Here is a 24,854-nt window from a genome sequence, read left to right as displayed (position 1 = left end):
AGGGATGAGTTCCCTCCGACTGAGTCGTAGAATGGACAAATATATCGTGAATGGGAGCACTATGGGTGATGATACATGATGAACATTGTAAATAGACTCCAATATGTAGAAGACATCAAACTCCATCCAGTTGGTGGCGGTAATGCACCTTTATGTTGGTTGCCAACCGACATAAAACACTAAAGAAGAATAAGAAGAAGACGACGTAGTTTACAGTGTGAGGCAGCAATGCACTAACCCGTGCCTAGTCTGCCGGAAATTTAAAGAAGAAGAAGAAGAAGCTGACCACTGCGAGCCTGTGCGAGGTTCTTTTGGCGCTGTCACGCTTCCAAAAATAAAAAATGGCGGAGGCTGCTGGGCGCTGATGTTGCAATGGGGCAATATGGAGCTTTCAGTTCTTTCCATAAAAGTTCTTTGCTTGTACTAGCGTTTTAGGTAGCTTCAACGGTGGAGAAATGCAGAAATAATACCGTACACACACACATTGGATATTCTGAAGGTAGCCAGACAGTAATGTCTTAATATTTACAAAATATCAACAAATGTATGCTCCCTCACGTTTTCGTTCTCAAGTAACGTTACTACTTGTGTTGTCACGTTGGCTAACAGGGTGAATTGTTAGCTTGCTAATTTGCTTTAGCTTTTACTTAATGTTACAGACAAAGTCTACGGAGTACGGTGAATCTTTATGGGTAATCGTTTCAAATTTTTCAGCAATTCATGAAGATGTGTGGTCTGCTAATTTTCCGATTTCTGTTTAGTAAATTGAGAGACACGTCTGCACTCTATAACAACAGCTAACTGTATAGTTAGCTACTCGGCTATGCTAACAACAAACGGTTACAAGGACAGTTTTGCTAGCTACTTGGCGTTAAGTAACGTTAATCATGTCATGTCATCAAGTCTCGACGTAAGATGTAGCGGGCACTGGCACTAATTAACGCTAACTAGTAACTAGATGTGTCAGAAAGTTAACGTTGGTGCGGACACACTCTTGTTGGACCAAATACGTTAGCTAACCATTCATAGCATAACTTTTTTGGACTCCCTGTTGCTCTTGCAGAATTCATAGACGGCCTGTGTTTAAATTAGGCCTAAACGCTATTGTTACGTTATGTGATTCTGATTCTGTAGTCTAACTTAAGTCATCTAACAAATGCAAACTGGCGTGGCTCTATTCAGTTTTTTTACGAGACTTGCAAACATTTTCGAAGTGCCCCCCACCCACCCCACACTCTCGTCTCCAAACATTCTTGCCATTGTATGTAAAACATCACTATTCTGAAGTTAGAGATACTTTCACTGCCGAGAGAGAAGAGCCTGGTGACGCGAGGTTAGCTGTGCAGCCTGCCGCCCCCTAGAGATTCACTGGGTGTGGTGTGAGGGGAATATGAGCCCTGGATCATTATAAATAACTGCCCTCTGGTAGCTTGGGAGTGAATATGAATGATGATGGGTCATGGAGGTATTGTTAGGCATTTTATAATGTCATAAACATAAGGTCTAACGATGACGGTATCTCCAAACCTTGTTCATGTCCCATATTACACCTTGTCCTTTGCTAAGTTTGCTCTTTGACTGAATAACCACTCAATATGCACAAGCAGGGTCTGGTAAGGTGTTGGCTGTAGGGAGTTGATGGTCTGTCCATTTTGGATAATAGGGTAAAGCTGGGAACATCCTCCAACGTCAGCCTTGACTTGGAGCCTTTGCCGACGGCAGCGCCTAGGACCTATATACTCGAACGTCAGCTTGACGAGGGGTCGCGTGGGAGTCCCCAGTAAAATGAGTCAATTGTGTGATTTCACTAGGATTTCAATGACTAGAAGTTAGCCCAATCAGATAATGTAGTGCATATACTTGGTAATTAGCTTTCACACTCTCCTGTTATCTCCCCATCTACATGATATAGAGACAGTCCGCATGTCTGGGAACGCCCACAAAATGTAAAACGGCTGGCGCGCGAGTGGGGTAAAACCGCCGATATATCTCATGGGCTGACTCACGAAAAGACGGTGCTGCGGCTCTAAACTACATGTTTGGGGGTTCTAGAGCAGAACACAAGACGTCTGCTCAGATGTGCGTTTACTGCGGTGGTTAAATCCCAGATCGTGTCTGCCTGGGCTGGGCTATCAGCTAAATTCTAACTTTGCTGAATGGATAGAATGGGAGGATTTACCCCAGCCAGGCTGAGCCAGCTAACCAGCGTCTATTGTGGGCGTTCCTAGAGCCTGTATGGGCGTTCCCAGACATGTGGACTGTCTATATTATACTTGTGCTGATTGTGTCAGATGCGTCGAGTCGAGATTATTTTCATTATTGATTAAACTGTTGATTATTTTAGACTTAATTGATTCATTGTTTGGTCTATAAAATGTCACCAAATGGTGAAAAATCACCATCATTTTCCCTCCAAAGCCTAAGATGACATCCTCAAATGTATTTTTATCCTGACCACAACCCAAAGATCTGTCATAGAAGACTAAAGACATCAGAAAGTCGGAACAAGAGAAAAAGTCTCTCTCTCTCTCTCTCTCTCTCTCTCTTGTGGGTGGCGAGGCAATTGAGTTTGTTTAGTTTTTGGCTTTGTTAAGTCGCTCGGTTTTTTAAAGATAAGTTGACTGTTCATTAAAGGAACATCAAAAGTCAAAGTCTCTCTCTCTCTCTCTCTCTCTCTCAGTGGTTTGGCTTTTGAAAACTAAAGCCAATCAAAATGTGGGACATGGGAAAAGGCATAAAAAGCTGCAGTGCAGTGAGTCCCACACAAAGTGGGACATCTAGTCACCCTATATCCACGGCTGAAATTTACCAGCATTTGGCTTGTGGATTTCCCACCCTGTTTGTGAATGTTGAACAGGTCCAGACAGCCATGGTGTCCCTGTGGCTCTGCCTTCTGGCTATCAGCAGCACTCTGTAATTAGACCAGTCCAGTTTGAAATCTGGTAGCAAAGCATGTTGTTGAAGAGCTAGGTGTGGCAGTTAAAGAAAATGAGCCCTCAGCCTGCTTCACAGTGTTGCTTTGGTGTGTCAGAGTCCTGCATTGCTGCCGAGACGTCAGCTACTAAGATGATAAGCTGGCAGTGATTCTGCATACACGCCCCATACATACAATTAGTAGTGATCTTCATGATGTGATGTCTCGTTAAGTTCAAACCATAGTACCATACTATTTATAATTTAGGACGGTATTGCAAGCTGTATGCTTTTACTAAATAAATTCTCTCTGTTGACAGTAATTGGCTGATGTCCACCTGCCTTCAAAATGGGGAGAGAAAGAAAGTGCATCCTTTGCGATATGGTCTGCAACTCCAAGCAGGTAATTTAACCTCAAGTAAACAATGCTGTATTTATCTTTATTCAAGTGCCATGCACTGCAGGAGACCAGCCCACATGCACACTCCACTTCCCAGCGTCATGCAGTGGTGTACCATCATGTAAACATACTAAACAAACTACCATACATAGCAAATAAACTCATGTTTTCCACCATTCTTTGTAGATAATGTGGGCCACATAGAATACACAATTTCTTGTTTTCAATGTGTGTCTCCAGGAGATGGGCGAGCACATGAGGAGTATGCTGCATCACCGTGAGCTGGAAAACCTAAAAGGCCGGTGAGTTGTCGTTAAGCTGCACTGAACGCAAACCGTGTGCACACCAGCGTTTCCGCTAGCAAACACAGCTGCAGGACATTGTGTCCTTTAATATTTCAAATACAGGACAAGTGGTATAAATTCAGTTCAATCTGTGTTTATTGAGCTTAAAAACAATTCATATAGGCGCTATATAAATAATGATATAATGGGGCATGTAGATTTATATTTTTTATTTGAAAGTATAAACAGCCAAACAAGACTCAATTAGCCTATCATTTCCAGAGGTGTAACCGTGCTTTTCCGGTCACAGGGTGTGCTATCTGGTGTGGCGATGGTCCAGCTGGTCGTCTCGTCCAGGCAGAAAACACTAGCATCCCGATAATATAATAGATCCATGTAGCGTCCACGTTAGCAAGCAGGCAGAAAACACTAGACTCTAGCTACGTTAGGTGGTGGAAAACACTAGCCTCTACATTAGCATCAGGCTACAGTTCTCCGACGATAGGATAGCATGCAAAACTTTAGCCATACAAAGTACAAACACACTTATTACAAATAAGCCAGGCTAATTGTAGAGTACTTGAAAATAGTAGACTTGGCTTGCTTTGGGTAGCTAGCCACTACGTTAATAGGAAAACACACGCGGTATATCAGTGCACAGCAGCACACACACTGACACACAAAACCTCACCGCACTGTCAAAATCCCAACACTCAGTCCCCATTAGCCAATAGCATTTTGGAGAAACTTGATGTACCTCTCTAAACTGACCAATCAGAAGCAGCTAAAGACGAGCAGTACTCGCATGTTAGTTTGTCACACCTTGTGTGGAGCTGTTTGACAGTGTAACAAACTATAAAGTGATAGGTCAGTATTCTTATCTCCGGGGATTTAACCAGGGGTTACAATTAATTGCGTCGGGAGATAATTTACATGACACGGTGTCCTGCAGATTTTAATTTACAGGTTTTTGATGAATTTTAAAGGCCAATGTCCTGCAATTACGGGACAACAGAAACGCTGGTGCACTGCACACTGATTCACTGTTAGGTGTAATAGTATATTATTAATTGCAGAGATCAGTGATATTGAAAACATACATTACATATCAGTGTTTCCCCTAGGTTTGCTGTCTTCATGGGGGGGGGGATTAAATGGATTCACATAAATTAGGAAAATAACATAAATAAACATATTTTGATTCTTTCAAAGGGGATGGGGGGGTCTCGTTGGGGTGATGAAAAATGTGCAAAAAAGTTGTATTTAACTAAATAATCAGGGAAAACAATCATGATTACTAATCAGATCACAACATCTCACAGATTATTCAGTCAACACAACTTTTCATTGAACCGGTAAAGGCGCTGACAGGGTTCTGCGCAGCCTCGACTTGGAGCCTTGCCGCCGACTAGCGGCGACTGTGCATACTCAAACGTAACTCCGCGCGTTGGCTGCGGTACATCTCCAAAACACTAGGTGGCTTGTGGTACACTCATGTCCATTACATATGAAGCTATCGTGTTGTTTACCAAGAATTTGCAATAATGTCGGTGGGGGGACATTTTATTGTCCCTCCATTTCAAAACTCATTTCGGTGAGCCTGCAGAAGGCTTTGCTAGATGAGGGACAAGCACTGTTAAATGAGGAAATTGCGTTTCCTCATTCCTCACAACAAGTACGTCAGCGGATATGTGTGCGGCCCAAGGCAACGGCCAAATCACAGCTCTTGTGCTGGTCACGTCACGTCCGCGTTGACGCCGCGGAGTCACATATTCGAGGAGCTGCACGCCGAGCTGCGCCGATAGGACGGCCAGCTGCGGCAACCTGTCGGCGCTGGCGATTTCACGTAAGCATAAAATCAGTTTAACTGTAATTAAAAGGCTTTGACTTTGATTCAAGAGCATTTTGGTCACGAGGCGCGTGTAGACATGGGCACGTGTGCCTCACTGTTAACGGGCAAGCGGGTAGAGGGGCAGCTGTCTCAACTGTGCCAGATATATTTAGACACAATCTCTCCGGGACAACAGGCATGGCCGCTTGAAGGCAACTGGCTATCTCATGACTGCCATGTCGATTACTGCAAGTATGTGGCGGCTTGTCAGTGACGCGGAGAGATGTGGGCTAGAGCAAATGGGGATTCAGGCTCCGGGCCAGAGCGGTCACTAGTTCAATGGGACTTCATATCAACTTTGATCCAAAAATCAAGCATTTATTTATTTGTTTATTTGGGCGGGACAGTGCAAAATTAATGAACACAGAAACCATAGAACAGATAATAAAACCTGGAACATAGTAAAAGTGTAAAAATTGCCGGATTTAGCACGAGGCTAATTTCCATCCGTTGTCCCCATAAAACATAAAACACAATAAACATAAAACGTAAAACATAATAAAACATACATAAAACATAGGTAGCAGCAGTACACTCTAAAACTACATAAAACATAAGTAGCAGCAATACACTCTAAAATACATGGCAGCAATTACTCTTATAAAAATAAAATCTTTTTAAACATTACGGTCATGCAACTTTGTAAAAACCTTGATCTGAAAATGAAGCATATCTGCATTATGGCTGGCTGTACAATCTAAATTATTTGGAATTATAAAGGAAAAAAAGCTCAATTTATTAGTGAGAGGCCATTATTCAGAAACCAATTTGTTTAGAAATTGGATGCCATAGCGAGTCCAAGACTATTAAGTTTCCCTTAGCGAGGTCTCTGCTTAGTTACAAGTTAGGAAAAAAACATACTTATTTTGATTTTATGTTCATGTTTCAATTCCCCCACCACTGTAACTGAGAAAGAACATGCCGGGGAGGTAAAAAAAAGTAACAATCTTATTGATAACGATTTTATGAATATGAACTTGATGAGAGGTCAGAAGATGGCAGCATGCCATGACACAATTTTGAAAAAAGAAGTTGAAAAGCGGCCAGCAAAGTCTCCTCTCACAGCCACATAACAGCATGGTATACTCTCCTCTCAGAGCCACATACATGTAACCGCATGGTATACTCTCCTCTCACAGCCACAACATGGCATCCTCTCCTCTCACAGCCACAACATGGCATCCTCTCCTCTCAGAGCCACAACATTACATACTCTCCTCTCACAGCCACAACATGGCATCCTCTCCTCTCAGAGCCACAACATGGCATACTCTCCTCTCACAGCCACAACATGGCATACTCTCCTCTCACAGCCACAACATGGCATACTCTCCTCTCACAGCCACAACATGGCATCCTCTCCTCTCAGAGCCACAACATTACATACTCTCCTCTCAGAGCCACATAACAGCATGGTATACTCTCCTCTCAGAGCCACATAACAGCATGGTATACTCTCCTCTCAGAGAACACAGCATGGCATCCTCTCCTCTCAGAGCCACATAACAGCATGGCATCCTCTCCTCTCAGAGCCACAACATGGCATCCTCTCCTCTCAGAGCCACAACATGGCATCCTCTCCTCTCAGAGCCAGAGCATGGCATCCTCTCCTCTCAGAGCCACAACATGGCATCCTCTCCTCTCAGAGCCACAACATGGCATCCTCTCCTCTCAGAGCCACAACATGGCATCCTCTCCTCTCAGAGCCAGAGCATGGCATACTCTCCTCTCAGAGCCACAACATGGCATACTCTCCTCTCAGAGCCAGAGCATGGCATACTCTCCTCTCAGAGCCACAACATGGCATCCTCTCCTCTCAGAGCCACAGCATTACATCCTCTCCTCTCAGAGCCACAACATGGCATACTCTCCTCTCAGAGCCACAACATGGCATCCTCTCCTCTCAGAGCCACAGCATTACATCCTCTCCTCTCAGAGCCACAACATGGCATACTCTCCTCTCAGAGCCACAACATGGCATCCTCTCCTCTCAGAGCCAGAGCATGGCATCCTCTCCTCTCAGAGCCACAACATGGCATCCTCTCCTCTCAGAGCCAGAGCATGGCATCCTCTCCTCTGAGGGGCACAACATGGCATCCTCTCCTCTCAGAGCCACAACATGGCATCCTCTCCTCTCAGAGCCAGAGCATGGCATCCTCTCCTCTCAGAGCCACAACATGGCATCCTCTCCTCTCAGAGCCAGAGCATGGCATCCTCTCCTCTCAGAGCCACAACATGGCATCCTCTCCTCTCAGAGCCAGAGCATGGCATACTCTCCTCTCAGAGCCACAACATGGCATCCTCTCCTCTCAGAGCCAGAGCATGGCATACTCTCCTCTCAGAGCCAGAGCATGGCATACTCTCCTCTCAGAGCCAGAACATTACATCCTCTCCTCTCAGAGCCACAACATGGCATCCTCTCCTCTCAGAGCCACAGCATTACATCCTCTCCTCTCAGAGCCACAACATGGCATCCTCTCCTCTCAGAGCCAGAGCATGGCATACTCTCCTCTCAGAGCCACAACATGGCATCCTCTCCTCTCAGAGCCACAACATGGCATACTCTCCTCTCAGAGCCACAACATGTCATCCTCTCCTCTCAGAGCCACAGCATTACATCCTCTCCTCTCAGAGCCAGAGCATGGCATCCTCTCCTCTCAGAGCCACAACATGGCATCCTCTCCTCTCAGAGCCAGAGCATTACATCCTCTCCTCTCAGAGCCACAGCATGACATACATGGGAGAGGCTTTAAAGTGGGGGTTATGTGCAGCTGGCCTGCACAAGGCTCCAGTTACACAGGGCAGGGGGGATTGGGTAGCAGGATGGTGCAGGCCACAGGGGATCAGTTCTAATAACACATGCTGGCCTGAGGCTGGCAGGGGGCTGAGTGAAAAACAGACACAGCCTTCTGTAGAGTCTCAGAGCACAGTGGACACCATCATGAGAGCGTGCTAGACTGAGGGCGCCTGTCTGCCGTCTGCGCGTCCCGGCGCTGTGCTGCGTGGCTGGACATACACCGCTACATTAGCATGCTGCCTGGGTCCAGCCTGGCTGCCCCCTCTACCCTCGCCCTGCCATCTATGGCCTGCTGAAGAAAAGGACAAATAAGATCAGGACGATCAAGATTTTAACTGAACAAAAGAAAATTCTAAGTTAGTTTACCTCCTGATCTGTGAAGAGTAGAGAATTTGGACAAGCTTTTTGTTGTTGTTGAGAAAAGCTTTTTTAAGGATTGTTGAGTATTCTCCTCTCCTTATTGTATTTGGACTTTTAGGTATTAAAAAGTAGAGACTCTACGTTGTTGTAGGCTCTGCAGGCAAGAAAACCAAACCAGGCTCGATCAGAAGGATGCCTGAAGGAAGCATTGAACGCCCACTCTCCCCTTCCCTCCCCAGGGACTGTGGACACGAGTGCAAAGTGTGCCAGGTAACGGTGGTGAGCCTGACCGATTACGCCAGCCACATCTCCAACCCCTCGCACAAGCACAATGTGGAGGCTGCGGAACGAAGGAATGCTGGAAACGACCGAGACGAGGTCTACTTTGACCAGGCACTGGTGGACTTGATTGAGAAGAGAAAAGAAACGATCCGGTAAGACACTTACGGTAATTTTTGTTGAGAGAAGCTATTTTCATCTGGATTGTTTCTTGGTATGGGGGAATGACACATACCAATGACACAAAAAAGAAAGGAAGTAAAGTCTGTTTTTGCTGAATATTGTGATTGTGAATTTAATGTTAATAAATGTTTTTCATTTTCAGTGCTTATAAAATGTTCAGAAAATGGTCTTGGAGAAATGAGATGCTAGTCCTCGGGATTTGCTCAGTTTCAACAAAACAAATTACATTTGTCAACATGCCGCTTGGGTTTGTAGGGCAGATTTTGTGCAGCACCACAATATCTTGTTTAGGGGGCTTCTAATGATCTCCATTCGTGAAGTTCTTGAAATTACAGTGGTCAGTATTGCAATTTGCAGTTAGATTTCCCCCCTTCCATTATCATAGTCTTTTTTTGTAATGGTTTAAGCGCAATTGTAAAAGTTGGCCATATCCCATAATCTATCTCTGGGTCCATGAACCATGTATAGTCACATTCTGCTGGGCAGTACTCACAGGTTTCTTTTAGCTGAACTGTGCTGCTGCACATTTGACCCAGAGGCTGGGCTCGTATGTCAGGACTGCAACCTAAAAAAAGCATGGCTGCACTCTCTTGCACCCCACACTCAAAGTTCAGACACAATCTGCCTCAACTTATCTGGTCTCTCTGCTGCCTCCAAATGGCATCACACAACCAAACCTCTCACTCAACATTATGATGTTCCAAATTTCGTGATGAATGACTGATAAACCATTGGGAATGTTAATGATTGGAATGTAATGTAATAGCATGATTTGCACCTATCATGTTTTTATTTGTAGGATTGTAAAAACACCAAACTCTTAATTAAGATTAAGATAATTAATTAAGATTAATTTATAATGACTAGGGATGTCACAATATATCGTCCCACAATATATCGCGATATCAAAACATGACAATATGTATCGTTGAGATGAAATCTCATATCGTGAGAAAAAGAAACTGAACATGGTGGCACTGATCTGCATCTGATTGCATGCTCGCTCTCCTTTTCATTGCTTTGTTTGAACAGATGGTCAAAAAAATATTCGATCGCAAAAAAATATTATTAAAATATCGTATCATATCGTTATCGTGAACCCAATATCGTGTATCGTATCATATCGTGAACTGAGTGTATCGTGACACCCCTAATAATGACAGATTGCTGTTTTCTAGCTGTCGCACTGATTTTAGTGTTCCTGATCACACTGTGCTTTAATCCTGCTGTCAATGATCTCTAACAGAGTGCAGTAGTGAGATATCTGGAAAGCCCAGTGGGGCAGGACTTTTGCGCACATGCCTACTTTACACTCGTGAAGACTGACCTTGATGTCTGCCAGGAAAACTTGGAGAGGTGTTGAGACTGTTGTGAGGCAAAAGCTGGCATGCAGCTGTCAACTCGTCACATGCCAGATCCTTTCCCTCCACTCACACCCTATGAGTTCAACACTGTAGGTCACACTGTGAGTGAACCAGGCCTTGACACCTGCCACTATGCAGCAAGATATATGGTTGCTAGGTAGACTTTCTTAGTCTTGTACACACACATTACGTTAGTACAGTGTATCTCAGTGATTCTCAACTTTTTTCATAAGGACCCCTAATCTAGTCCACATTAAAGGAGAATTTCGTTTTTTTTTTAACCTGGACCCATCTCCTGGCATTAATTATTATTTGGCCACTCACCAGGCGATCTCCGCGGCGTTTCTGGACGTCCTAGCGTTGTTTTGACATCAATAGCGTCCAAGTCAGTTGTAAAATGGAGCTGACTTGGGGCCAAGTGTGAGCCTGTCTTTCCTGCATCTAAATACGGTAGCTATTTTTATTCCCGTTTTCGCCAAATATCGTCATAATCTGATCCCTCAAGAACCACCACACTGATATTTCGCCAAAGGCTGTTTCCTGGAGTCACACAGGGATCAAATTACCTCAAACGTGATCTCGGTCACCAAGTCTCGTGAAGTCCCGCGATACTTTCCTGCCGACTGGCCAAGTACAGGAGGACGCTTTGCGGTGGTGGTTTTAGCGCAACCTATGTGGGGTTTGGCGTAACCTATGTGGGATTCGAAATAACGAAGGTTATGCCAAACCCCACATAGGTTGCGCTAAAACCACCACCGCAAAGCGTCCTCCTGTACTTGGCCAGTCGGCAGGAAAGTATCGCGGGACTTCACGAGACTTGGTGACCGAGATCACGTTTGAGGTAATTTGATCCCTGTGTGACTCCAGGAAACAGCCTTTGGCGAAATATCAGTGTGGTGGTTCTTGAGGGATCAGATTATGACGATATTTGGCGAAAACGGGAATAAAAATAGCTATTTAGATGCAGGAAAGACAGGCTCACACTTGGCCCCAAGTCAGCTCCATTTTACAACTGACTTGGACGCTATTGATGTCAAAACAACGCTAGGACGGCCAGAAACGCCGCGGAGATCGCCTGGTGAGTGGCCAAATAATAATTAATGCCAGGAGATGGGTCCAGGTTAAAAAAAAACGAAATTCTCCTTTAAGTCCAAAGAGCTGGCTGTTGATTTTAGAAAGAGCACCAGCCTCCTTCCCCCTCTTTTCATCAATGGAGAAGTGGTAGAGAGGGTCACCTCCTTCCGGTTCCTCGGGACCACCATCCATGAATCCCTATCATGGGATCTCAACACCAGTCTCAAGATCAGCAAATCCCATCAGCAACTCTACTTCCTGCGGCAGCTCAAAATGTTCAGGGTCAGTCAAGCAGCCATGACCCACTTCTACAGGTCTGCTATTGAGAGTGTACTCACTTTCTCCATGCTTGTCTTCACTTTCTCCATGCTTGTCTGGTTTGGTCACACAACCACTCAGGACAAGACTCGGCTGGAAAGAGTAGTACGCCGAGCATCTAAAATCATCGGCTGTAGTCTCCCCTCACTTACATCACTCTTTTTCACAAGAATAATCAGGAAGGCTAATAAATCATAGCAGACAACTCTCATCCGGCACACTGCCTCTTGAATCTCCTCCCATCATGCAGGAGATACAGAAGCATCAAGAGTGAAACATCTCGCTTCAGAGATAGCACCTGCCTCCAAGCCATTAGACATCTGAACTTGCACTGATTCATTGACTACGTTTGATCTATAGCACTTTAAACTGTATGCATTTCTGCTGAATACGTCGCTGTTGGATACTGTTCCTGAATGTTTATCTGTCTTTGTCTTTTTGTCTGAGAGTGAACCAAGACAAATTCCTATCACAACTATGTTGACATGGCAATAAAGTTATTGAATCTTGAATTTTGAATTTAATCTTGAATTAGAGCCACAGACCCCCATTTGATGAGATTTTGTCTCTTGGACCCTAAATCTGAGAATTTTTTATTGTTAGATACGATTTTATCCATTCATTGACTATATAGAGTGTATGCATGCACGTGACCTCACAGAGGCAAAAGACACTGCGGGATCACGCCCACTGAGTGGCAGCAAGACTGAGTGGCAGCATTAACGTACAGCTTGAATGCAGTAATCAGCCTAGATAACTGACACCTGCTGCTCAGGGAGGAACCTGCTGAATGTGTTGCCACTCAGTCTCGATTGAGGGGGCATGTTCCGGTGGGAAAGTGACGTCAGTGAGTGCATACCCTCTATAATAGGTAGAGCGATAACAGTGAAACTATGATCAAAGCAGTCATTGCTTCGTTTCAATGAAATAATGTAGAAGTTTAACACTTTAGCGATTTGCTGGGGACCTCTTGAAATCCCCTCAAGGACCCCTAGACAGAGACCCCATGTTGAGAACCACTGCTGTATCTGATATTGATTTGTGTGTTTTTTTCAACAAATGCAAAGTCTGAGGATTTGACTTTAGCTTTGAGCCAGAAGTGGCACTGTGGCTGTAACCTTTGTATTCTAGGTCTAGATTCTAGACTCTATAGAGATCAAAGGACATGTGGCCCTAGGTCACGGGTTCCCAACCTTTTTTGGCTCGTGACCCTACTTTGACATCACAAAAATCTAGGGACCCGAGACATTCAAATTCCGTTACACCGCCGATAATATCATCAGTGACATTCGTCAGTCATGTCACATAAGGCTCTTTCACACACAGATCGCGCAAAAAGGCTTTGCAGAAAGCCTGCAAAGCCTGGCAGCCTCGCCACAGAAATTGCTTTCACACACAGGCCAGCAGGACGGCCACATTCCCGTCCCGCGGTGTCCTTTCAGGTGACAGCCACTGCTCCCGGATTGAAAGGCGAGCCGCTGGAGGCATTTCCACTCAGCTCCTCGCTCAAATTAATATTTTCATAGGTTAGTGTAGCCTAGCCTACTGTATGATTAACTGATTTTGAGAGGGAATATCCTCAGACCAACTCACCACAGACAGCTATAGCCCTCTGAAGCTTATTATTATATCCGTTAATTTTACCTACTAATGTCAACATCGTTTGAGCATAAAACCTAACCGCACGGAGCATTCCTCCTGGCGTCCCTGCAGTCATGATTGTATAGGCTACTTTTTTTTATTTCACTCGTGCACTTTCTTGATACATGAGGTGATTTCCCCTGTAATTTTTTTATGAATGAGCAGACCATTCGCACCTTTTCCGGCTCGCTGCGACGCCGCTTTCAAATGGAGGCGGGTTGCCAGGTAACCCGGCGTTGTGACTACCTACCGTGGCGGGACAAAAGGCGTAAAACAATTATCCACCAACGCACGTTCACGACTTTCACATCGGAGGCGCGAATCCTATTTTCCGTGCATTTTTCGGCTTTCAAGGCCGGTGTGAAAGAGCCTATAGAGTATGCTTCTTTTCCCCCGCAGAATTCTGACTTTAATCTGAGAATTCTGACTTTAATCTCAAAACTCTAACTTCTTTCTCAAAATTCTGACTAACTCGGAATTCTTACTTTAATCTCAGAATTCTGACTTTATTCTCATTATCCTGATTTAAAGTTATAATCTCAAAGATTTTCATCTAAATAAAATAATAATAATTAAGAGCCACTCACAATGTTGATTGACACTATGGTCCATTGCTGGAAGCCTTTGCAGTATATAGTGACATTATATGTCACATAATCAGGGAGTACCCCAAGCCCCGGTAGCCGGCGATTTCTCCGCCTACTGGCCTCTGGCCCACCGGTTACTTTATACACTACTTTTTACAGTGCACCTGAAGGCAACATACAAGATACCTGCTGAATAAGTGTCCAAATGTTCATGTCATTCTGGCCAATACTCCACTTCTGTTCTAACATTTCAGTCTGGAATATGGAATATCTTTCAATAATCTTTATGACTAAAAGGCTAAAAGTAATCTCATGTGTAAGAAATGACTGTTCTACATTGAAGTAAAAAATGTAAATAATTAACTTGTTGGTTTTGGATTTATTTAGCTTCAAGAGTGCATTTTTGTTCGTGTGACCCTCAACACAGGCTTTGAGAATCCCGGGCCACTTACTGATACTTATGCTTAAATTAACCCACTCATATTCTGGTTTATTTCAAGAAAAACATTTTGGCTAGTGGAAATTCTAATTGGCTGGTAACCTCTAGCAGCCATATTGGCAGGTGGTCAAAAAAGCTAATTTCAAGCCCTGCAGGGAGAGCAAGTGGTGACATAGGAGTGAGTGAGAAAAGGATCAAATATTGGTGTTTAAGACTGAATAATGATACCACAACTGTTAATTTAAAATTAGTTATTCCTCTAAACCTGACTTCAAATGCCCAACATTTTTCCACGCCAGTGCCGTTCGGCCCCCAACCCTCAGCAGAATCTGCCCCTCTGGTGGCGAGGACATTTTTTTGTGGTCCTCTCTATCATCAAAGTTCCTGGGTTACGGCATGACAATATTTGTTCGCCCCCGGCAACAATCTGGGTTTCTCATGTGGCCCCCCATGAAAAATAATTGCCCACCCCTGATCTAGCCTCTTAAATTGGTTCTCAAAGTGAACCAGATTCATGCATTTTAGTTTAAAATGTAAAAAAAAATCTTACAGGGGGCATGGCTCCCCGAACCCCCCAAGAGGGTCCAAGCAAGGTCTACCCACCACAATCTCTCCAAATCCTCTGGGAAACATACAGTTATTAGTATTTTCTTTGTTCTTAAAAATATACATTGCCTGTTTGTGTTTTGCAATATGGGTATTGTTTTATTTATAATTAAATTGAGCATTGGGCCTTTATGTTTATTTGTATGATTTCAATTGTCACACTCATGGATACATATTTGAGGTTTGTTTATTAATTGGGAAAAGGACCACTGGAACAAACGCCGTGAACATGATCCGGCTACTTTTTCAATCTGACTGGCTACTCAAAGGTTTGGGGAACTCTGTATAATGCAACACTGGATGTCACCTGCAGTTACCACTCATCGCCATAGGTGTCACCCAAGAGAACAAAGCTGAAATCTTAGTGATTATCACTTTAAACTCAGAACTAAAAAATTATATTTAAAAAAAATCACAAGTGACCCTAAACATCTTCGGTAGTATTGTGTGTGATGTATTATTTATTTTTATTATTATTATTATTATTTAATTTCAGGTGACCCTATTTGAATTCCAGGTGACCCCACTTAGGGTCGCGAACCACTGCCCTAGGTCTTTAAGACCATTCTATTAAACTTCTGAATGAAAGGAATTAAATCTAATAGTTTGGTATGCTATATACTTTGTTTCTAGGAAAGAGGAGGCGGCTGCTGCTGCAAAGCGTGCACAAGAGGAGGCGGAACAAAGGAAACTGAAAGAAGCCAAGGAGCGTTTCCGCCAAGAGTATTCCTGGCGACAGCCGCAGAGGGGCTTTCAGTCATTCAATCGGCAAGGAGCTTGGTATGGGAACAACGTGTCTGGTGGCAGAGCAGGGGAGGCTGTGGCTGGACCCTGGCACCAGAGGAACCAGGAGAAGAGCGCCACGTGGCATGCTCAGGAGCCCCCCAACTTCCAGAAGTGGGCATCCGGAGGCTGGGCTGGAGGAAGCTTGCATAGCCAGGAGGGTTGGGGCAACAATCAGGGTGCATTCTGTGGCAATCAGAGAGGTCGACTGCCCTGGTTGAGCAACGGAGGCAGCAGTTATGGTGTCTATGGCAGAAACAACATTCCCCAATGCCCACAACAGAGCATTCTGGGCCTCTTACCTATTCCTAGGCATCCACCTCCACCCACTTTTTTCCCCCGCGCTGTATGCCAGGTTCAAAATCCAGGCAGTGGCCAGGAAGAGCAACAAGGTGATGGAAATCAACATGGGGAGGGGCCAAATGCAGAATGTGACCGCAACAGCTCCAAGACCTTTGGCAGTAATCAAAAGCTGGACAAGGCTTGTCGCTTCGCTCCCTATCCGCCCACAAAGCTCTTTGAATCTGCACAGCCCCGCCCCTCAGAGAAGCACCCCAAAGAACAAGGAAAGGCACCAGACAGCAGTGGATTGAATGGGCGCTCCCAGCTGAGCTCTAGTGCGGGTGGTGGTGATGAAGGTAACAAGAAGACAAACAGAGGATGCAGGGCAGGCAAGAAGAAGAACCAAGACAGGACTAGCAGCGGCAGCAGTGCTCAGGGAGATGGCCACCAGACCACCTCACCTGGCCCTTCCAAGCAGAAGGCAGATAAGCCATCAGAACATAGAGATATCAAGTTGTCCTTAATTTCTGGTCTTAAAATTGGAGCTAAGCTCAGCAAGGCCCCCAGTCAAGGGCATGAACAGTCCAAGTCAGCCTCAAGGCATAGTGGACTCAGTTCTACATCTTCACCCATGGGGCTCCTCCAATCAAAGCAAGAACAGCAGTTCTCAGAATCAGAAATGCGTAAGAAAGTGAAGGAGACTGTGGTAGAAAAGAGGGGCTCTTTGGATATCTCCAGTGACAACAGGGTGGAAACGGCACTTCATATTGTAGAGGAGCAGCAACAAGAACATCCAGAGAGTCAGGGTGGAGTGAACAAAGAAAACAACTGGAGGCAGAATGGGGCTAAAGCAACTTTCCCTGACTCGATCAGGCCTTATCCTTGTGGAGATGAGAAGGTATCCCTAGCTCTTGCATTGCCATCTTCAGACAGCAGCCAGTTTCTCCAGTCAGTACAAGTCAGTACCTCCACCATGGAAAGCTCAGAGCCTGCAGCCTCATGCAGGGAAGACGAGGAGGACAGGAACAGAGAGGAGAGAGAAATGGGCTCAGTGGCCCCAGATGAGGCTGTGGAGGCAGGGCAGGGCTCAGAGAGTGACACCTCCACCGCACCCGCTCTGTCCAAACTTGGCCTGCCTCCTGCGCTGAAACGGGACCTGACCAAACACATCAGCTCCAAGAGCAAACCAGGGAGCTACGAGCCCAACCTGAACAGCGCCAGGCGGGTCCGGCACGTGAGCGAGTCCCGGAGAGGCGAGACAGAGAAAGAATCGGGGCTTAAACCGACAGTGCGACAGCTCATCAGCTCCTCTGGGTCTCGGCGCAATGTGAACTGGGATCAAGTGTACCAGGAGGTCAGAAAGAAGCAAGGCCAAGGCAAAGGCATGCCAAGGTGAGGTGTTGAGCTTACACATTAGATCTTACTTGCACAGTGATAGGTCATTAGAGTGAGGTGATGAAAACGCAATAAAAGACTGATAAAAAACAACAACACTGAAACAATGGAAACATTTCTATGTTCTTACATTTAAGATAAAAATCCCAACGCGGTTATAAAAAAAAACTACTAAACAAGTTAAGATGTAAATAGTGCGTAAAGTATACTTGTGTGAGATGTTGATATCCGTTTTTATCTTTTACACTACCCACTACACTTTTACACTAACTATAGTAGTTAACTAAAACTATAGTAATTACTGTGTTAGTGTGAATGTGAGACTTCAGTTTTCTGTATTTAAGTGCAGAATTTCATGGCTAATATCTGTCTTGAGCTAGTCTCGCTGGCCAGCCTCCCCTCCCTACCGTGAGAGGAGTCTGGCGCCACGGAAACAGGCAACTGGGATAAGCCCTCCCCTGCTCTACAGCTGCTCCCCATTGGAGCGACTGTTTCAGTTGCTGCCGGATGTCCGCTCCCGGCTTATTACAAGCTCTGTCATTGGCTCCGACCATGTCAATCAGAGCGGCTTCCGCTCCCTCCTCCATGTGTGTCGTTGTAAATAGTGCCTTGCCACCTCAGTGAAAACAACAACGCTAACTAGCTAGCAAGCTAATGGCAGAAACCTACACGCTAGCTCGTTACTACACGCTGAAAACGGCAAGTTGGATTGTTGGAAACTATTTTCCAAGGCCACTGCCGCTAAGCGGCGCCCATCGCAATCCCACTATGGAGACCTGCGGCGCCAGACTCCTCTCATGGGAGGGAGGGGAGGCTGGCCAGCGAGACTAGTCTTGAGCTGAATGAACGTCATATACACATATGTGTTTTAAAACATTTGGGTGTCAATACATAGAGTAACATCAAATGCGAAGTGATTTTTGCTTTCCGTTAACATCGAGCACTTCTGCCATGTCCCCTCTCCCTCTAGGTTTGGGATAGAGATGGTGTCATGTGACCAGGAGGATCAGAGCCAGGAGGAGGACACCCTCCGCCTGCTCGAGGGTCTCGAGTGGGAGTCGCTGACGGACGACGTCCCTGCCCCAGTCACCGCTCGAAAACGCTGCTTATCAGAGAGCAGCGTCGCCCCTGACTGCTCCTCATCCCACCACTCCCCGTCCTCCTCCCACATCTCACATAGAGAAGGCCTCAGCTGGCCTGCGATACACAGCTCAGAGCAGCAGGGAGCCTCCACCTCTCCCAGCCACGTATCAGCCGAAGGGAGCAGAGACAATCGGCGGCAGCAAGAGGACGAACGGATGCTTGGTCAGTGTGAGGCCAAGGTACAGAGACATCTGGCCATAAAACAGACAGGGGCAGTGAAGGCCCTGCAGCGCTCTGATTCAGCACTAGGGGACAGCAGTTCTGGGACGGAGCTGTACGACGGTCAGGGAGCTGGGAAGAAGCGTAGGGCAGCCGGGGTGAGTGATGGAACCATGTTGTTTCCGAATATAACAATAAAAATGAGCAAAACAACCCCATCTAGTGGCCAGTGAGGAAAATAAGCCTAGACTCAAGCTCTCTACACACCAAGAGTGATTTATTCGTGCGACATCGACATGAACAGTTCTACAGACATAGAATGAATGTGTAGGCAACGATACCATGGTGGAGCGACCATCAGACAGGCGGCCACACAGGGCGGCCATATCTGTCTGTGTATTGGCAGGACGCAAATCACACCGACAAACTTGATCAGAGGCAAATAAATAATGTCTTGACCATGAAATTACACCGTGATTCACTCTTCACTTATAAAACACTATATTAGCACCATTATCCCACCCCCAACACACATTTTGAACCAGCCCAGGTTGCCAAATGCGCACAGACATCCTGAAGTAGTATGTCCGAAAGCGGCTGTAGTTTCAGCTCCTGTACAAATCAGTGGAACTCACCATGCTCTCTCCTCAAAAGCAACAGCATTGCATCGCCGCTGCTCCATTTTTTCATGCCGCGATGGTTTGTTTAGAATCTATTTAATTTAACCGCAAAATTGTGTCACGTATGAATCATTTGCCAATTATTCTGAATTTTCCTAACGTTATTTGCGTCGCTCTTGGTGTGTAATGGCCTTCACTGTGACACATTTGTCACTGATATGTTAATCACTTTGTTTATATACAGATGAGCAAAATACAAACTGATGTATTAGTATTGACTGTGTCTCTGTTTATTCTCTTTTAGGATATTCCAAGCCCAGAGATCCCTTGCTTGGAACGAAAGAATAAAAGAAGGAAAATCAAATCCAAGAGAGGTTAGTATCTAAACAAAGATGTTCTGGAAGAGAGGCTTTGGATGAAATCCAAAAGTACTGTAGCACATGGATCGAATGTATGTAGAAACCTTTATTGAACTGAAGCGCGCCTATAACTTCAACCTGCAAATAAAGATGTTCTATTTCAGTGTATACATTATGTATAAGGTGGTGTAGTTTTTTCTGCCGCTGCTCAGTAATCCATTATGCCATTGGTGGAATGTTGTAATATTATTTTAAGTTGCGGTCATAATTTGAGTCCACTAAATTGCCAGTGCACCTAAGGTCATCTTACTTACAAAGGTTATCTAAGGTCATCTTACAAAAGTTTGGTTAAACTCTGCGTGACAGCTCAGCTCATTGTGTTTTTTGTGCGGTGCAGAGCGGTTACAGGTGGACCAGCTGCTGGCCGTGTCTCTGCGGGAGGAGGAGCTGAGTCGCTCCCTGCAGGCTGTGGACAGCAGCCTGATCCAGGCCAGAGCTACTCTGGAGGCCGCCTACGTGGAGGTGCAGCGCCTCATGGTGGTCAAACAGCAGGTAGGTCCACAAACAAGAGAAACCTTTATCTGTTTGGCCGTCCGTCTGTCCATTTGTTTTTGTCTGTGAGTGAGTGATGACTGCAAGCTAATAATGGTAGATCATCACAAGCTATAAAAGATCTATTCAAATTTATTCGCTGTCCTCAACCCTTATTTTCTTTGCTGTTTGCTATAAATTCAGGTTAACACTTTGAGTGCCACGGCCCTTGGGCAAAAGGTTGCTGTACTGTGCCACATAGGCCGCAATGCATTTTAATATAGCCATATCATTTTTTGTGTTCCTCTTATATGGACAACCAATAGCCTCAATGAAACTTTGAACCCTTCTGTTTCATTTTTTTTTTTAAACTGTGTTTATAAACCGTTCCATTTTGGAAATACACCCCTCTGAAAAAGAGTGTTTTCGACCGAAAAGAGCATGCTGAAATTAGTTTCTGAGATAATCACATCTTTATGTTAGAAAGGCGACAGAATGAATTCTGCTTTGAGTTGAACAAAATGCTATAGCTGAAATGAAAGGTTAGAATGTCTACGGTAGTTTACCTGCGGGAAAAAGTATGTCAAAAGAAACTACACATTGAAAGCTTTCATTTGATGTGTAACATAATAACAATAGGCCTATTCAAAACACAACATGTCCTGCACTGTTTTATCACCCCTTGTTTTATCATTCAAGCACATCATTGACTCTGAAGCTAATATTTTCTGATATAATGACACCTCAAAAATAATTTCCTTCAATAAAAGAGTGAAAACAAAGGAATTTTGTTTGGCCAAATAATATGTTTTAGCTGCAACCAGCAGCGCTGGCCCCTGCGTGCGCAGACCCTACACCTTCTTGCTGGTCTTGATTTACTGCTGGTGGGCATCAGATAGCCTATTCTAGCTTGTTTGCTCTCTATGCATCGAGCCTGCTGTTGTATGCTGTTAGTGCCCTGCGTGCCCCACCCCCCTCCTCCTCCTCCTCCGTGGTGGGAGGAGTCGAGTGTCTCTGCTGCAGTTTGCTGAGTTTGATCTGCACTGAAAAGTCCGCTGCCTGCATCCCCCCGCTTTTTTACAGCATGTCCTCGGCTCCCAGCTGAGATTAATGTAACTTTTCAGAAAGACGCTGGTGTCGCCGTGTCGGCAACTAAATCATATGGATGGACTATCGCAGCCGACACGGATGGGGCTCAATTGTGGCAGCAGATGACTGCTTTTCACAGGCACAGCTAACGTTATGCTTCAAGCATATCGATGCGATTTCCGCGTTTCCTCATGACTTCTTCTCTCTTTTCTCCTGGCCTTTGTCTAATCGGGAGGGCACTGTCGCCACCTAAGGGTTCTGTAAAATAGGTTAGACACATTCAATAGCTCCCATATTGTAAGAGGCGATGTAAGAGGCTTAGATCGACACCCCCCCGTCAAAATATGAATTTGGAGTTATTGACACCATTTGGCGTCGCTGGCAGTCTACGGTAAATTTCTCTTGACGCCATATGGCGTCGCTGGCACTCAATGTGTTAAGATTCCAGGTCAATTGTTAATTAAGCTGGAAAATGTATTCCCTTATCTGATGGCTCTTTTATGGCTTATGCTTTCTCAGGTGACCGGAGAGATGACCACACTGAGAAACAAGCGCATTGAGTTACTTAAAGGGATGCAAGGTAAGAACGTATCTGGCCTTGAAATATAATTGCAGTTTAAGATGAGAAATGTGTCAACTCAGTAGTGACCAGTATGTCTACTTTGTGATCTTTTGTCCAGGTGGTTTGGAGGATGCATCTCAACCCAAAGTGAAGGAAGAAAAGAGGGATTCAGTGGAATTTGAGCCACACACGGCCCCCTCCTCACACGTGCTCCCCTCCATCCCCGACGCTGCTGTCCTCAGTCCCAGCTGCACTGCCCGCTGTGCCTCCCCTCCCTCCTCCAGCCTTCCCTTCATGCCTGTAGTTATCAAGCAGGAGCCTCTCTCTCCTGTCCGCGTCAGCACAGAGCCAGAGCCTGTGGAAGATACGCTCCACTGTGCTCACAGCACCACCCCAGAGCTGCATGTCTCTCCTGTTGCAGCCTCTCACCCGACAGGTAACATCATTCTGTGTACACGTTCCTCCTTAAAGCATGTCAGATTCAAATCCCATCGACAAAATTGAAACAGGGTGACAAATATTGGTTAAAAACAGAATAGAAACAGGCCATCCAGGTACAGATAACTCAATAGCATGTCTTTATACTTGTTAGCATTACATTTCTTATTATTTCACAGTCTATCAACCAAATATGTAAAAGTCAACTAGACTAAAATCCTAACAAACACAAAAAAGAGGTACACATACGTAAAAATACATTACAATACAACATACAATATGCGAGCCTGTTTCCTGCTTGTTTTTTTCTGCCTATCCCTGTCTCTGTATATAATTGTGTTAGGTAATAGATTATATAGAATTCATGTCAATTTCACAGTAAACTACAAATACCTCCACTGTACTGATCTATAAGTCTCTGAAACACTTGCAGATATTGCCCAAAACTGCCAGTTGTTTCCTGAAAGAAGGCCTGAGCTGTGTCAGATTCAAGCTAAGCGAGAACCGACACAGGAGAGCGTTGGTGCCCCTGCACAATGCAAAGAGACCTCATCAGGTGCGGCTCAGATGGTGGACAGTGCTGTGCAGGCTACCAAGGACGCTCTCACCCCTCCGTTGGACATCAAACCCCTCATAATGCACTCCTCAGCCAGCCGGCGGAGCTCTGAAGCGGGGAGCCTTGGTGATCCCAGAGCCTCCCAGTCTTGCGAGCCCTCCTCAGTCCCTCCCGCCCTTACCGCGCCTCTTTCCCCATCTGAACTGAGGGCCGGGAAGCGGGTGAGAAGGCTGAAGAAGAGGAGGGTGTTGAACAAGGCTCAAGGGGCGGAGCAGCCTGAGAGCAGCGACACGGAGGCGGACGGAGAAGCTTCAAGGCCCAGGTGGGTTCGAGCACGCAGGAGAGCCAGCGGCGGCTCTCAGGTCAGCACCTCCACTCCCCCGACCGCCATGGAGGACGAGGACTGCGACAGGGTCATGGAGGGGGACGGGGAGGGACTCGAGGAGGCCTTCAACGTTGTCCACTCTGAGGACAAAGATATGGAGTGCTCCCTAGACCTGGCAGAACTTCCCCAGGCAACCTCTACCGAGCTGGAGAACACAGAGGAGAGCATGCAGGTCACCACAGCCTGCCAGCAGCCACAGATGGACAGCCAAGCCCCGCCCCCCTTCTCCTCCCTGTCCCTGTCTCTGTCCCCAGCCCAGGTCCCAGACTCCTCCAGGGCAGATCCACAGAGTCTGGCGTGTAATGAGATCACCTCCACCAGTGATATGGATGTGTCTCCTGTTGTCAAGCCCTATGAGAGGTGAGCTTTGTTTCTTTGGTCCAAATTTTGTCATTTATTATGTTTAAAGCACATCACCCAAACAACGCATTCATGCATTTAAAAGAGCTGTCAAGAGTCCATGGTGTCCATTTGCTTTGCATTTTGAATGTATAATGTGTTGAAATACCAACAATAAATAATAGTCGTAATGCTGACAGCTATGTAGAAAGACCAGACCAGCGGCGGGCTTGTCCCGTTACGAGACGAGACCCACATCCGACCGTAAGGCTTAGTTCACACCGGCGACCCAAGCCTTGCCTACGCCTTGCCTTTACCCACGCTTTTAAATAGGCGTCCGTTTTAGTCAACGAGGCTGTGTACACAGGGCGTCTGAGCGTGAATCCTGCGTGTACCCACGCCTTGCCTGTGCCTTGCCGATTTTATCGTTTAGGCGTGAGTTCTATTTTCAAGCCGACTAGGCGCGTGCAGGCAGGCTTCTTCTGTCAATCCATGAAAGAAAAACGCAACAATATCCGTGGGAAATGGCAAAGTCAACTGAATTTCAAAATAAAATGGAGTTACTACAACAGTGCTGAGCAGAGAGAGAGAGAGAGAGAGAGATTGACGTGTGGCTATCACGTGGGGCTTTCTCCCCATTGGCAAACAAATTTTCAGGAGAAAGAATAGCGACCGAAGAAGCAAGCTGGACAATGTTGTTGTGCCAGCACATATTCTTGCAAGATTACCTCTCTAAAAAGTCAGAGTCAGACCTGGTTATACATATCCAGCATCAATAGAACATTAAATATAGCCTATCAGATTTATTTGACCTACCCATGATAATTCGGGACCACACGTGAAAAAATACAGTCGGGAGAGAGGAGAGGCGCTTGTGACTCGGCTCCAGGTTCAGCGTGCAAATGCGTGCGGTGTGATCGCAAAAGCGTGTAATAGGTTCACGCCCAGCTCAAGGTCTGCAGGCGTAGGCGTGGGTTGAGGCAAGGCATAGGTTCCCTGTGTGAACTAAGCGTAAGGCCAAATAATGTGTTCTCAGAGCACTTTTTATTTTAACGATAAAAGGAGCTGTCCATCAGC

The 24,854-nt window shown here is 45.6% G+C and overlaps 1 protein-coding gene across 1 annotated transcript in view; it reads left to right on the top strand.

The window, feature by feature from the left end:
- The first annotated feature begins 366 nt into the window (after positions 1–366).
- Positions 367–24,854, top strand: part of znf106a (zinc finger protein 106a) — a 46,112-nt gene continuing 21,624 nt past the window's right edge. Inside the window, exons 1-11 of the mRNA XM_083633611.1 lie at positions 367–499; positions 3,234–3,316; positions 3,554–3,615; positions 8,885–9,079; positions 15,770–17,593; positions 18,567–19,056; positions 19,823–19,892; positions 20,275–20,429; positions 22,017–22,077; positions 22,178–22,495; positions 22,931–23,798. Coding sequence (XP_083489737.1) covers positions 3,263–3,316; positions 3,554–3,615; positions 8,885–9,079; positions 15,770–17,593; positions 18,567–19,056; positions 19,823–19,892; positions 20,275–20,429; positions 22,017–22,077; positions 22,178–22,495; positions 22,931–23,798 — 4,097 coding nt within the window. The 5' untranslated portion in view covers positions 367–499; positions 3,234–3,262. The remainder of the gene's footprint in view (positions 500–3,233; positions 3,317–3,553; positions 3,616–8,884; positions 9,080–15,769; positions 17,594–18,566; positions 19,057–19,822; positions 19,893–20,274; positions 20,430–22,016; positions 22,078–22,177; positions 22,496–22,930; positions 23,799–24,854) is intronic.

The sequence above is a fragment of the Poromitra crassiceps genome (genome assembly GCF_964638095.1).
Source record: "Poromitra crassiceps genome assembly, chromosome: 3".
Classification (NCBI taxonomy): domain Eukaryota; kingdom Metazoa; phylum Chordata; class Actinopteri; order Beryciformes; family Melamphaidae; genus Poromitra; species Poromitra crassiceps.
Note: the sequence above shows the minus strand (reverse complement) of the source record. Positions and strands in the feature narration are given on the sequence as shown.